The sequence below is a fragment of the Danio rerio genome, chromosome 13 (assembly GCF_049306965.1).
Source record: "Danio rerio strain Tuebingen ecotype United States chromosome 13, GRCz12tu, whole genome shotgun sequence".
In the NCBI taxonomy this organism is placed as follows: Eukaryota; Metazoa; Chordata; class Actinopteri; order Cypriniformes; family Danionidae; genus Danio; species Danio rerio.
In genome coordinates this window covers 49542221-49555617 of record NC_133188.1, presented here as the reverse complement: position 1 = coordinate 49555617, position 13397 = coordinate 49542221, and the positions used below count along the sequence as shown (strand labels likewise).

Here is a 13397-nt window from a genome sequence, read left to right as displayed (position 1 = left end):
CAGGGCCCTCTGCAGGCCGAGCGGGAGAAGAAAACACACACAAAAAAGAGGGGTCTGTGTTATGGGCCGACCCCCTGCGCCCTCTTCTTTGTGCTCGGAGCGAGTGCTTTTGTCTTCCTTCATTCAGACTGAGAGAGAGAGGGAGGAGAGTAGAGGACAAGAGGAGATGCATCTCTTCATCTCGCCTCTGATCTTTGGCTTGTCGGCCCGGGATTCCTGTGAGGAGAAATGTGTATTTTGCACGCTCGATTTAGCTCTTGAGAAATACAGTCTCAAACTGTGTGTGTGTATGTGTGTGTGTCTGTGTGTCTGTGTGTGTGTGTGTGTGTGTGTGTGTGTGTGTGTGTGTGTGTGTGTGTGTGTGTGTGTGTGTGTGTGTGTGTGTGTGGATAAAAGGATTTTTCGCCAATGAAGATTTCAAGTTCAAAAAGTGATGTTAGCTGTGTTCTGAATGCTGAACGCTCCTGCAATGTAAAAAATCTTGGTTGCCTTAAATTAAGCTGAATCAAATTAACCTTATGAGTTTGTTGAACTTATGTTATGTTAAACTGACTTAAAACAGCTATAAAACAGCTTATAAAATTATGTTAGACCATGATTAACGTAGTTTAGTAAGTTACAATGAACAAAAAATATATGTTGTCATGATTAATTGACCACAACATTTTTTAGAGTCTGCTAATAGGATTCTTAGGTGATACACTATATATGTTAATAGTTGTTTTGTGTGTGTATTTTCAGTTTATTTATGATTATGAATTGCACTATGGGATGTTGAATCCTTTGTTGACTTTTGATGTTGAAAAGTCAACTCTACAGCTAAACAAAGTGACTTTTATTGACATTTTAGAAGTTTGAAACAATTTACTGTATAAGAAATAAAATAAACAATTGTTGTCACAATTATTTGTCCCATTTATATATATATATATATATATATATATATATATATATATATATATATATATATATATATATATATATTTATTTATTTTATTTTATTTTTTCGCAAATTATTTTTAACAGAGCAAGGAATTTTTCACATTATTCGTTCATTTTCTTGTCGGCTTAGTCCCTTTATTAATCCGGGTTCGCCACAGCGGAATGAACCGCCAACTTATCCTGCAAGTTTTTACGCAGCGGATGCCCATCCAGCCGCAACCCATCTCTGGGAAAATTTTCACATTATTTCCCATAATATTTTTTCTTCTGGAGAAAGCTTTATATGTTTTATTTCCAACACAGGCTCAATCTGAAAACGTTGTCCCGTGGACGTTTCTGGAGACCGCGAATTTTGTAGCCGGAGGTACAGATGGCTGCATTTAATTTTTTAGCAAACACTACGGGGCGGTATGATGTCGTTCCTTTTCATGCTTACCGGCTGACCACTTACCTCCTTAGAGGGCTTGCCTGCGCAACCAGTTTGTCCAGTTAGCTCGTTGTGTACGTGGGCAAACTTCAGATGCAGAGAGGAGTTGACGATGACGATGACAACTGGGTTCGAGTCAAATTTATAATAGGGTAAGAATGTGGTAATGTGTTGTTTTCTGGAGGCCGTTTGTAAAATGTTGGTTGGGTTTATGGGAGTAAGCAGGTAGGCGGGTCAATCTGTAAAATTGGTTGGGTTTAGGGAGGGAGAAGGGTGGGTCAGTCGAGTGGCCGATCGCACAGTCAATCAGTCAGTCAGACAGGCGGTCATTTGACAGCAGCCTCTGGTGGGTTTACGTGAGAACAGCACGGGTGCGAACAGCACTCGTGAGAGACATTTGAGATACAAAAAAGCGCAGACAGTCTCTCGTTGATTTGCGAAATCAAAAACGCCAAAAATATGTATCTCCTGGGCAATAATATCTTGATACAGCCTTTATGATGCAAGCTGAGATTGCATCAATGTCAGACACAATGCACTCAATGGAGCGAGTGACTGTGACGGATAGGGTTAGGGGTGGGGTTAGGTGAGCCCATTTAAAAGCATTGGATGCAGCTCAGATTGCACTACACCAGGTCTGCATCCAGACCCCTCTCCTCCTAGAACGTATTTTGCGGTCTCCAGAAACGTCCACGGGACTACGTTTTCAGAATGAGCCTGGGTTGTTTATTTCGACTATAATTAAATCAGTTTTTATTTTTTCAACCATTTTAAGGTCAAATTTATTTGCCCCTTATGCAATATTTGTTTTTTTCTATTGTCTACAGAACAAACCAAGTCTTTAAATATCACTTTAAGCTGAATATCTAGTCAAAGTTAAAATAAATCAGTAATTAGAAATGAGATAATAAAACTATTTATGTTTAAAAAAGTGCTGGAAAAAAAATTGTATTTACAATAAACAGAAATTGGGGGAAAAATATACAGGGAGGCTAATAATTCTGACTTCAACGGTATATAGACTATTAAGTTGATAAAAAACTGAAAAAGTACTGGCAGAGAAATACCAGGTTTTATACCATAATTTAAAACACCAACCAAGACAATAAATTACTTAGAACTATTTAAAAAAGAAAACAAAAGTCACTTTTTTCAAAGTTTTTAATATCGAAAGTTGTTGAACGAAAGATCAAGCTCCCGTAATGCAATTCAAAAGCATAAATAACTATAAAAATATTAAAAACTGTTAATTTGGCACTCTACGTCCATGTATTGCTCTCTTTTTTTATTGCCAATGTGTGAACAGCGTATAACAAAACAAAAAAAACAAGACCTTTTCTCACATCCTATCAGCTGTATTTAATTTTATACACACACTAGGGATGTGCAAATCAATGCTCGAGTATCGATATATCGATACATAGAAGCTTCTAATTTGGTATCGATATTTTTTAAAAGTATCGCTATTTTGATTATATTTTAATAATTTCTGCATAACTAAATGCTTTAGCGCTGTGATGCTTTGTATACAAGACGTTACACCAATCAATCTGCGATAGAACGTCACGCGAGCGATAATGTGCCTTTCAGATAACTTACGTACTCAACACACACAAGTCACACACTTCTGCATTACGGAATGACACGATGGCAGAGAGGTAACGCAGTTCCTAACCCTGACCCAATTCAATAATTGCTTTATTGGCATGGCAAATGTTACAAATTTTTTGCCAAAACATTTATAAAATTTACATTAAAAAGAACACACACACACTCTCTCTCTCTAAAAAAATGCTGTTTTGTCTGGTGCATATGTGAGTGCTTGTATGCGTAGGTGTGTCTTAGTGTGTTTATATGTGCATGCTTGTGTGTATGCTTTTGTGTGTACAGTATATGTGTGTGCTTCTGTGTTTGTGTATGTATGCTTGTGTGTCTATTTGTGCATACAGTATGTGTGTATTTGTTTGTGTGTCTATTTGTGCATACAGTATGTGTGTATTTGTTTGTGTGTCTATTTGTGCATACAGTATGTGTGTATTTGTTTGTGTGTCTATTTGTGCATACAGTATGTGTGTATTTGTTTGTGTGTGTATGTGTTTATGCATATGTGTGCATTTGTGTGTGTGTTTACATGTGTGTATTTGTGCAAATGTATTTGTGTGTGTGTGTGTGTGTATGTGTGTGTGTGTGTGTGCATATATATAAACAATAAACAGCAAATAATAGTATAGTATTTTAATATATAGTATAATAATAGTTAAATACAAATAAAAATAAATAAATAAATAAAATAAAAAATCTGAAAAATAAATCTGCTGTCTCTTTCTCTCTCATTACCATTAGGTGAATAAATATGTGTGTATCTGAGCAGTGTGTATATACAGTATGTGTGTGCATGCAGTGTGTATATGCAATATGGTCGTGTGTGCGTGTATGAATGTTTACATGTAATGATTTTTTTTATTAACATTGTTTAGAAAAATTACATTAACATTTTAAATAATAAGTGGTATCTATATCGATATTGTAAAATTTTAAACAAAAACTATCGGTATTGTATCGAATTTAAAAAGTGTGGTATCGTCGGAGCCAATAGCCTAGAGCACAGGTGTCAAACTCAGTTCCAAAAGGGCCGCAGCTCTGCACAGTTTAGTTCCAACCCTAATTAAACACACCTGATTAAACTTATTGAGTCCTTCAGGCTTGTTTAAAACCTACAGATAAGTGTGTTGGAGCAGGGTTGGAACTAAACTGTGCAGGGCTTCGGCCCTCCAGGAATTGAGTTTGACACGCCTGGCCTAGAGGTTAGTGCGTCGACATAAAGCACCAAGGTGCACACGGCGACCCGAGTTTGATTCCCGGCTTGAGGTCCTTTGCCGATCCTTCCCATATCTCTGCTCCCCATACTTTCCTGTCTGTATAATCTCCACTGTCCTATCCCAATAAAGGTGAAAACCCCTATATATAAAAAATATATATATTAAAAATTTAAAAATTGTGGTATCGCCCATCCCTAATACACACACACACAAATGTTGGGCTGTTTCAATCTAAATTTGGGTAAAATATAGACAAACCCAACCATTGGATAAAACGATTTTAGGCCAACAGTTCACATTATACACACATTTGGATTAAGTGAGTCTATTGAATCTGAAAAAATGTTCAAAAGGATGTGAGATTTACATGCATTACCTAAAGTTTGATGTTCTTTAAGACTTGAAAATCTTATGCTTATAATATTCTTCTATTGCAGCTTTATTTGTCTCATTTGTTTGTGAGAATGTTTTCTCAGATAATTGATAGAGCAGATTCTCTTTACAAACAAATAACCATTTTGGCCACACTTTATTTTGATAGTGCGTTTGTTATATTGCATCTACATATTAACTACTTCTCATTAGATTAGAAGTAGACTGTTAGGCTGGGGTTGGGGTTAGTGTAAGTTGACATGTACATGCAAAGTTTCTTATATCAGTTAAATGTCTGTTAAAGGAGCGGTCTCAACATATTTGATACAGCAGCAACCAAGTACTGGGAAACACCCATACATTCTCACATTCACACGCACTCGTTCAATTCACCTATAGTGCACGTCTTTGGACTGCGGGGGAAAAAGCACGCCGCCCATCTAAACATCAAGCTCACTTGAACCCTGCTTCATTTCCATTGAGCCCTTTATTCCACACCTTCACCTCCAACCATCGCTCATATCATAAACTCAGAAACATCATCAAACGTCCTCCCCGGTTAACAAATGATGGTGCGCACAGCTGTCAGAGCCCCTCATGCAAACGGCTCCCAGTGAGGACGGCCTGAATATGATCACAGCTTTATTGGACAGTGACAAATCTTCGTGCAGGAACATGAAAAGAATCGCTGGCTGTCCCCTGCGTGTGCTGCACAATGCTGACGCGCCAACCTGGCGACAGCTTGCGTCTCCGTCCCTCTGATTGATGGCTAAGAGAAGGCCCCGGGCTCCGCGAGGTCTGGCCCTCTTTCTTCTTCATACATTAACTAGTCTCGGTACAGATGGTTCAGTCCAACGGCGGCGGTTTATCACGCGCTGAAGCTGTGGCTGTGTTTGTTAGCATATGCTAAAAACATAAACACGGAGTGAGCAATATTGCGTAAATGGTGTGGGATGAAAGCATATGGACTCATTTTATATTCATATATATCACAAAACACACTGACGCGTATAAGTGCTGACACTTGATCTCAGAACAGATGAGCAGCTGGTGTTTGAGCACCTCATTATTTCAGTCAGTCTACTTGCATTAGATTTATTTACTTTACTAGGTTGTATGTTTGCATTATTTACATTTGTTTTATCTGTCTGTCTGTCTGTCTATATTTTATCGATATCTATTTTATGAATATTTCTAGATTTTTGCTGCTTGTTCAAACTACTTATTTAGAATGAGCTGAAGCAACACAACTCTTGATATTTTTGGGGGACAACTAAATTGTTTTATGTTCAATCCAATTACATTTTTTAAGTTAACTTATTCGAATTGTGTTGAGACAACATCTATCTATCTATCTATCTATCTATCTATCTATCTATCTATCTATCTATATATCTATCTATCTATCTATCTATCTATCTATCTATCTATCTATCTATCTATCTAAAAATAATGTTTACTTTTGGGGCAAATCTGAATTATTTAATTATTTCCAAAGAAACCAAGTGAATAATGAAAGTATTGAATTGCTTAATCTAAAATATTACATATATTTTATTATTTTGTTTTCTATTATTATTATTATTATTATTATTATTATTATTATTATTATTATTATTATTTTAATTAATATTCTATTTAAAAAAAATTACATGACGTAGTAAGTTGTGAGTATTATATTTTACCATTATTATAACTATAAAATACATATTTAGAAACACATTTTGATAATAAATACCGTATAAATATATCATTTTTAGTGCAGTTCATATTTGCTAAAGCAAATTCCAATGAAACCTCATTGTAAAGCATTGCGACAGTAGCTGTATCAAAACTGGTTTGAGCTTGAATAAACACTCTTCAGATTTCCAAGTTTCTCAGTCTAGCGGAAGAGACTTTCAGAAAAGGGAAAAATAGTGTGTGAGACTGATTACTCTGAGCCCCTTAGATGCTGCATTAAGTGGTAATTTTTTTTGGACTCAAAGATGATACAATACATTCATATTTGCATATAAATGTTCATATATTTTTTTTTTAAATCTAAATATTAAAAACGTTCAAGGATTTAAGATTATGATGACCGCTAATTAAACGCGTAATAACAGTCTTGTGAAAAGCCACTTTTTATGATCAAATGACAGATCAAATGAAGACAGCAAAACAACAACAACAACAGGAAGTTATAATAATAGATGTTTAATTTAAACAACAAAACTATACATTTCTTTCCATTGCCATTTTTGCTACAAAGAACATAAAAGCAAGTAAATATGTTCAAACAGCAAACTATTCAACATAAAAAAGTTACAAAACATTCCTCAGTATAAAAATAGCAGCAGATTGTATGAGAAGAATTCTGTACAGAACATTTACAGTGTATACACAACATCTAGAAATACATCTGGATGATTTTAGAGTCTGAAATTTAACTTCGGCCTACTTAGGCCTGAAGCCTGGGCCTCGCCTGAATCATTTGCCCATGGAGAGGCTGTGCAGGCTGGCTGTGGATGCAGGGAGAGGCTGGCACAAAGAACAAGGGCACGGCATGCCTGGGAAATGCCTGTAGCCACCAGAAAGATGAAGAGGGTCTTTTAGAAGAGTAGGAAGAGCAGGAAAACCCAGATAGCCGGTGGAGGGTGGAGAATGAGGAGTTTGAGCTCCATTTGTGGTGGTGTGGGACACAGCAGAGGTGCTGCCCACTAAAGGATGCAGTGATGGGGCCAATGAAAGCAGCGGTAACTGTGTAGCTGGAGCAGCCGAAGTTGGTGGTAAAACCCGTCTTGCGGAGTGACTCTGAGCGTTTGCTCCATACACATCACCCACTAGCTTCTTCATCTCCTCCAGAGAGCTGGACAGCATGAGGATGTAGTTTCTGGCGAGCAGCAGGGTGGAGATTTTGGACAGCTTGCGTACGGAGGGTCCCTGAGCATACGGCATGACCTCTCGGAGCCCATCCATAGCCTGGTTGAGGTCGTGCATTCGTTTGCGCTCACGGCTGTTCACCTTCAAGCGTAGATCTTGCAGGTCGTCTTTGGAAAGATCAGCCCGAGTGCGAGTCTTCCCGGCGTTTTGCAACCCTTTTTCAGACTTCTGCTGCACCGTTTCCCCATAGGCCTGGAACATCTTGTTGGAAAAAAAGCCAGAGTCCACTGTGAGATCTGGCGAGGAGGAGCGACTGCACGTGGAGCTCGCGTCTGAATCCATCTTTGAAAGTCTTCTCAGAAACAATCCGCTTGAAGTGAGGGATCAGGAATGAGTGTGTGAACGGCTGAGAGGGCTGTATTTATACTGCTCAGCATCACAAAGACACAATGAGATGCATAATGTGACATTAGGCCTAGAGCCAATGGCAGAGGGGACACACTTTCACCCCCACACACCCCTTCATGGGCCACAAAAGTGAATACACACGCCTCCACAAAACACACACACACACACCCCACAACAGCTAGTAGGCACACATATGTGCAAAAACAACTGGAAATTGTGTTTGTAATAGTTGCTAGAGTTTTAATGGGGTCTAAATGTAAGTAACAGCTCACGATTGGGATTTTTTTGTTTTGGGAATGTGTTAAAATGGTTTGAGACAGCTTAACAACTGGTAATCCCATTAAAGCATTAATTTATAGATTATTTAGATTTTCTAAAATGAATTAATATTAAGGAATACAAAAAAAAATAGTGGTTAGAGTTTTAATGTGGTCGAATTTAAATGTGTTAACAGATTAGTGATGGGATTTGTTTTTCTTGAGAATGCTTTATAAAGGTTTATGAACTACTTCAAAACAGTTAATTATTAATATTATTAATATTACAGTATTCATTCATTGATTCATTTTCTTTTTGGCTTAGTCCCTTTATTAATCGGGGGTCGCCACAGCGGAATGAACCGCTAACATATCCACTACGTTTTTACACAGCGGATGCCCTTCCAGCCACAATATGTATCTATGTATGTAGATAGATAGATAGATAGATAGATAGATAGATAGATAGATAGATAGATAGATAGATAGATAGATAGATAGATAGATAGATTTATTTATTAGTAAAATGCTTTAGAAATGTGTTAAATTGTAATAATTTGATAATTTAAAACTAAATTATATTGATAAAATAAATGATTAGATATTAATATATGTTTTTTTTATATAATTTTACCTGACAAAAGTCTTGTCGTCGATCCCAGTTGTAAGAGCAACAAATAATAGCTTATTATTTAATAAAGTCATTGCAGAGATGTATGGATGCAGTCCTCCAAGCTCATGGCAGTCAGACACAATATTCATTCTGTTTCCACTGCAGCATGACTTTATATTCTATACTGGACATTATTTCTGTTAAGTAATGAGACTTTTGTCTAAGCAAAGTCAGACCTTATATCAAAGTGAGATATATATATATATAATTTAAATATGTACATAGATTTTTTTTATAATATTAGAACATGCTTTATTTATTAAAATTAAACTGTTACATTGCAGCCTATTACCTAATGTTAACACATACATCTTTGATTTTAACAAATGCATTTTTGAAACCCAGAGTTGGGTCAAAAATGGACTTGTTGGGTCAAAAGTGGACCAATCTTGGATTAATTTTTAATTTAATGTCCCTTTTTTAACCCTACGGTTAGGTTTACTTATATTTGACCCAACATTGGGCTCAACACTCCAGTATTTTTTAGAGTGTGATATAAAAAAAACTTAAAAGAGTAAATTGTTAGTTAATGATGACTTTGACTATTGTTTCCCAGAGTAAACTCAGGCCCCGTTTACACTAATGCGTTTTAGTTTGAAAACGCATAAGTTTTGCTACGGTTACGCCATCCGTCCACACTACGCCGGAGTTCTCGAGCGCCGAAAACGGAGCGTTTCGAAAACGCTGGAGAGGCCGTTTTCATTCTAAAACGCAGCTGCTCCGTCTCAGTGTGGATGATGGAAAACGGAGACATCTAAAAACGGAGGCGGGGCTGCAGACATTCGCCTCTCTGATTGGGGCTTTTCCTGAATATTAAGTAGCCTAACACGCACAGTTCAGTCCTGCATCTTCTCCGTGTAAGTTAAAACTTCGCAAGTTTGATCAAGGCTGCATCTCTTCTTCTCAGTTTGATATGGAAAACAGACTATACCGAGGACACGGGTAAATCTTCACAGGGAACAGTGTACTTTATAACTTCATTCACATCACCCTGGCTACGTTGTTTTACTTTCTCAACAATAAAATGTAAACATGATATAAGGAACTGCCTATTTTCATTTTAATATTAACAACTAAACAGACAGCAGAAATGTTGAGGCGCCGTGCTGCACATATGAGCATCATCTTCACTGTGTGCATATTTATAACAAAACGGAGCCGATAACAACTGCCTCCTTTCAATTTCAGTGAAAATACGAAACACACCCTCTCTTTGCTGAATATCAGTTTTAATCGATAATGGCCATTATAAAAGTATAACATACAATAAGTTTATACATTATAGGAAATAAAGGCAAGCGATCAGTCAATGTACAGAATATACGTGCTTACATTAATCATTAACTTATCTTTGCGCTTAGCCAAAACACGTTACCTGAGAACAAGTAATAGATTCCAATGTCCAATGAATATGTCGTTAAATAAAGACAACAAGATGAAAGAAATATTCCGTTTAATAAATATAGTGAGGTTAGATCCAGCGGGAGATGCTTGATGAGAAGTCCGACTAGCAGAGCTCTCATCTGGGTAGATTGGCTACAGCGCTTGCCTGAGAGTGTGTGTGTGGTCACGTGATGTGCGTTTTCAGCGTTTTGGTGTGGACGGAGAGCAGTTCAGAAACGCTGGGTAAAACGCGAGTGTGGACGCGGATCGTTTTCATTCTAAAACGCCGTTTTAAAACTAAAACGCACTAGTGTAAACGGGGCCTCAGTGTAAAGTGTTCTTGGGTTGACTTAACATTATTCTCTTTCTCAGCGAGGTGTGTAAACTTGAGGAGGATGTTTTACAGGCAGTCTGGATACACTTTAACTTGGCACTAAAGACACCGACATTAGACTCTATAGAGAGTGAAGAGGCTGTGAAAACACCCCTGTGGAGGACAGAGGAGGAACACAGAAACCCTGCACTGCCTTCACAGCAATCATTAACATCTCCATTACACACTTTAAAACACACACACGCACGCACACACACACACACACTCTAAAAAATGCAGTTTTGTCTGGTGTATGTGTCAGTGCTTGTATGCGTAAGTGTGTGTGTGTGTGTTTGTGTGTTTATGTGTGTGAGCTTGTGTGCGAGTTTGTGTGCGTGCTTGTGTGTGTACAGTACGTGCATATGCTTCTGTGTTTGTGTGTGTGTTTATGTGCATGTATGCTTGTGTGTCTATTTGTGCATACAATATGTGTATTTGTTTGTGTGTATGTGTGTGTGTGTGTGTGTGTGTGTGTTTGTGCATGTGTGTGATTGTGTAAATGTGTACATGTGTTTGTGTGTGTGTGCCTGTGTGTGCATACTTATGCGTGGTTCTGTGTTTGTGCATGTGTATTTGTGTGTGTGCTTGTGTGTGTTTGCGCGTGTGTACGTGTACGTTTGTGTGTGTGCTTCTGTGTGTGTCTGCATATGAGTGCATATGTGTGTGTGTGTGTGTGTGTGTGTGTGTGCGCTTACATGTGTGTATTTGTGCAAATGTATTTGTGTGTATGTGTGTGTGTGTGTGTTTGTGTAAATGTGTGCATGTGTTTGTGTGTGTGTGCATACGCATGTGTGCTTCTGTGTTTGTGCATGTGAGTGTGTGTTTGTACACGTGTATTTGTGTGTGTGCTTGTGTATTTGTGTGTGTGCTTGTGTGTGTTTGTGCATGTGTACGTGTGTGCTTGTGTATATGTGTGTGTGTGTGTGTGTGTGTGTGTGTGTATGTATTTGTGCATGCGTTTATTTGTGTGTGTGTGTGTGTGTGTGTGTGTGTGTGTGTGTGTGTGTGTGTGTGTGTGTGTGTGTGTGTGTTTGTGTGTTTATGTGTGTGTTTCTGTTTGTGCATGTGTGTACCTGTGGTTGTGCTTGCGTGCACTTGTGTTTGTGTACATATGTGTTTGCATACATGTGTATGTGTACGCATGTGTGTGTCTGGAGTGAACAACATATGGGCTTTGGCATGTTGTGGGCTCAGATCCAGAGGAACTGCAGACCTCTGAATGAAGAAACTCTGTTCATCATCACTAATGAGAGCAGAGCATCAACACATCCTCTACATCTACCAGCAGTCAGTCCCACATTCATTACACACAATACTGCAGATTAAACATCAAGTATACTGTACACAGCCATTCAAAAGCTTGAGCTCATGCATTAAAACAAGTTATCCATTTCTACAACAATATGAAGCGGCACATCTGTTTGTGTCTAACATTGATAATGATGAAATAAAAGTTTATTATAACAATAAATAATAATATATCAGAATATTCTAATGCTTTCTGAAGAACTGTGTGACTATGAAGACAGCTGTAATGATGCTGAAAATCCAGCTTGGTGTAAATAACCTTTTAAAGTAAATAAATAAATAATGTAAATAAATAAAAAAACTAATAATAAGTGGGAATAATAACTCACAGAATTTTACTTTACGTATTTACCCCAAAATATTTACCATGTTGTATAATTAAACAGACCTTAAAAGCGATATTGGGCCGAATATACACATTGCGTAATAAGGCTCAAGACATATATGGCATGATTTTTTGCTATTTTAAGACCAGCGCAGCAGTCATTTTTACATTTTGCGACACGTAATTTAAATTGCAAATCCATTTGCACCACTTTGTGGACTCATGGGTGTTGCGGTGTATAAAGGATGCGAGTTAAGGTGCATTGTTGGCACGTTGGTATTTTGAGGAACTGAAATAAACCGCGTCATTGACCAACTAAAAGATGCTCTAAAGTCCAGTGCTGAGCACATAAGTTACGAACATATGTTGGTTTAAATGCTCACACATTGCTTAATACACACAGGATGTACAGCAATACACAAATATCTTTACATGTGAAAAAAAATAAAGGATTCAAATCTTACTAAAAATTATTATTTTTTACATAAATATAAAAACCACTTCCTCCATGCCTTCTTCACCTCGGGGGGCTTTTAATCATTACAATTTGCATTTATATAATGTTAAAATTATTATTAGTAGCATTTATTATACGCCTATTTTTATTTGTTTTAATAAAAACAAGCCTAGATTTGCCCACCTGTCAGGTTTTGGACCATATGAGCCTTAAGAATAGGACATGTGTTTGGATATAACTTTTTTGACCATACTTTGTTATTATTGTTGTGTAGTTTGCTGAAAATTAGAACTGAACTTAGAAACAGTTTTGAAACAAATCTTTGCGCTTAACAAACGGAATTAAATATGTGAATACAACACCGTTTCCTTATTCACAAAAGTAAAGGAGTTATGAGTAAAAGTAAAGTAATGAGAAAGTAAAGAGGCTGAATGGGGGAGGCTCATTCTTTATCCTCTGTTTTCTCGCTTGTGAAGCGTTTCACACACTGGTACCAGTGAACATCCTGAAAATTTCCTGAATGACTTTACTGGTAAATTCATAAAAAAGCACTGTTTTCTGGAAAAGAGCATTCACACATCCATTCCAAAATACCGGTAAATTCTGACATTATTAAACAGAAATGACCTATAAACGGCAGCGCTTGTGTTTGTAAACATAGAAGGGGTCGGGCTTTTCTTGATGAATCCAATTTTATTTAAAGCTTTAGCCTTCATGCAGCTACTTTTGCGTAGAAGCCCAAACCGCAGCTGAATGTTTTGACTACATCTGAGTACATTACAAATTATGTG

General features: G+C 37.3%; 1 protein-coding gene and 1 long non-coding RNA gene across 2 annotated transcripts in view; both read right to left on the bottom strand.

Moving 5' to 3' along the window:
* Positions 1 to 13397, bottom strand: part of LOC141377069 (uncharacterized) — a 37895-nt gene that overhangs the window by 5041 nt on the left and 19457 nt on the right. The window lies entirely within an intron of this gene.
* olig4 (oligodendrocyte transcription factor 4) lies at positions 6741 to 7804 on the bottom strand. The gene is given in 1 exon segment (NM_199514.1): positions 6741 to 7804. A coding segment is annotated over 1 exon segment (735 nt). The 5' UTR covers positions 7765 to 7804; the 3' UTR covers positions 6741 to 7029.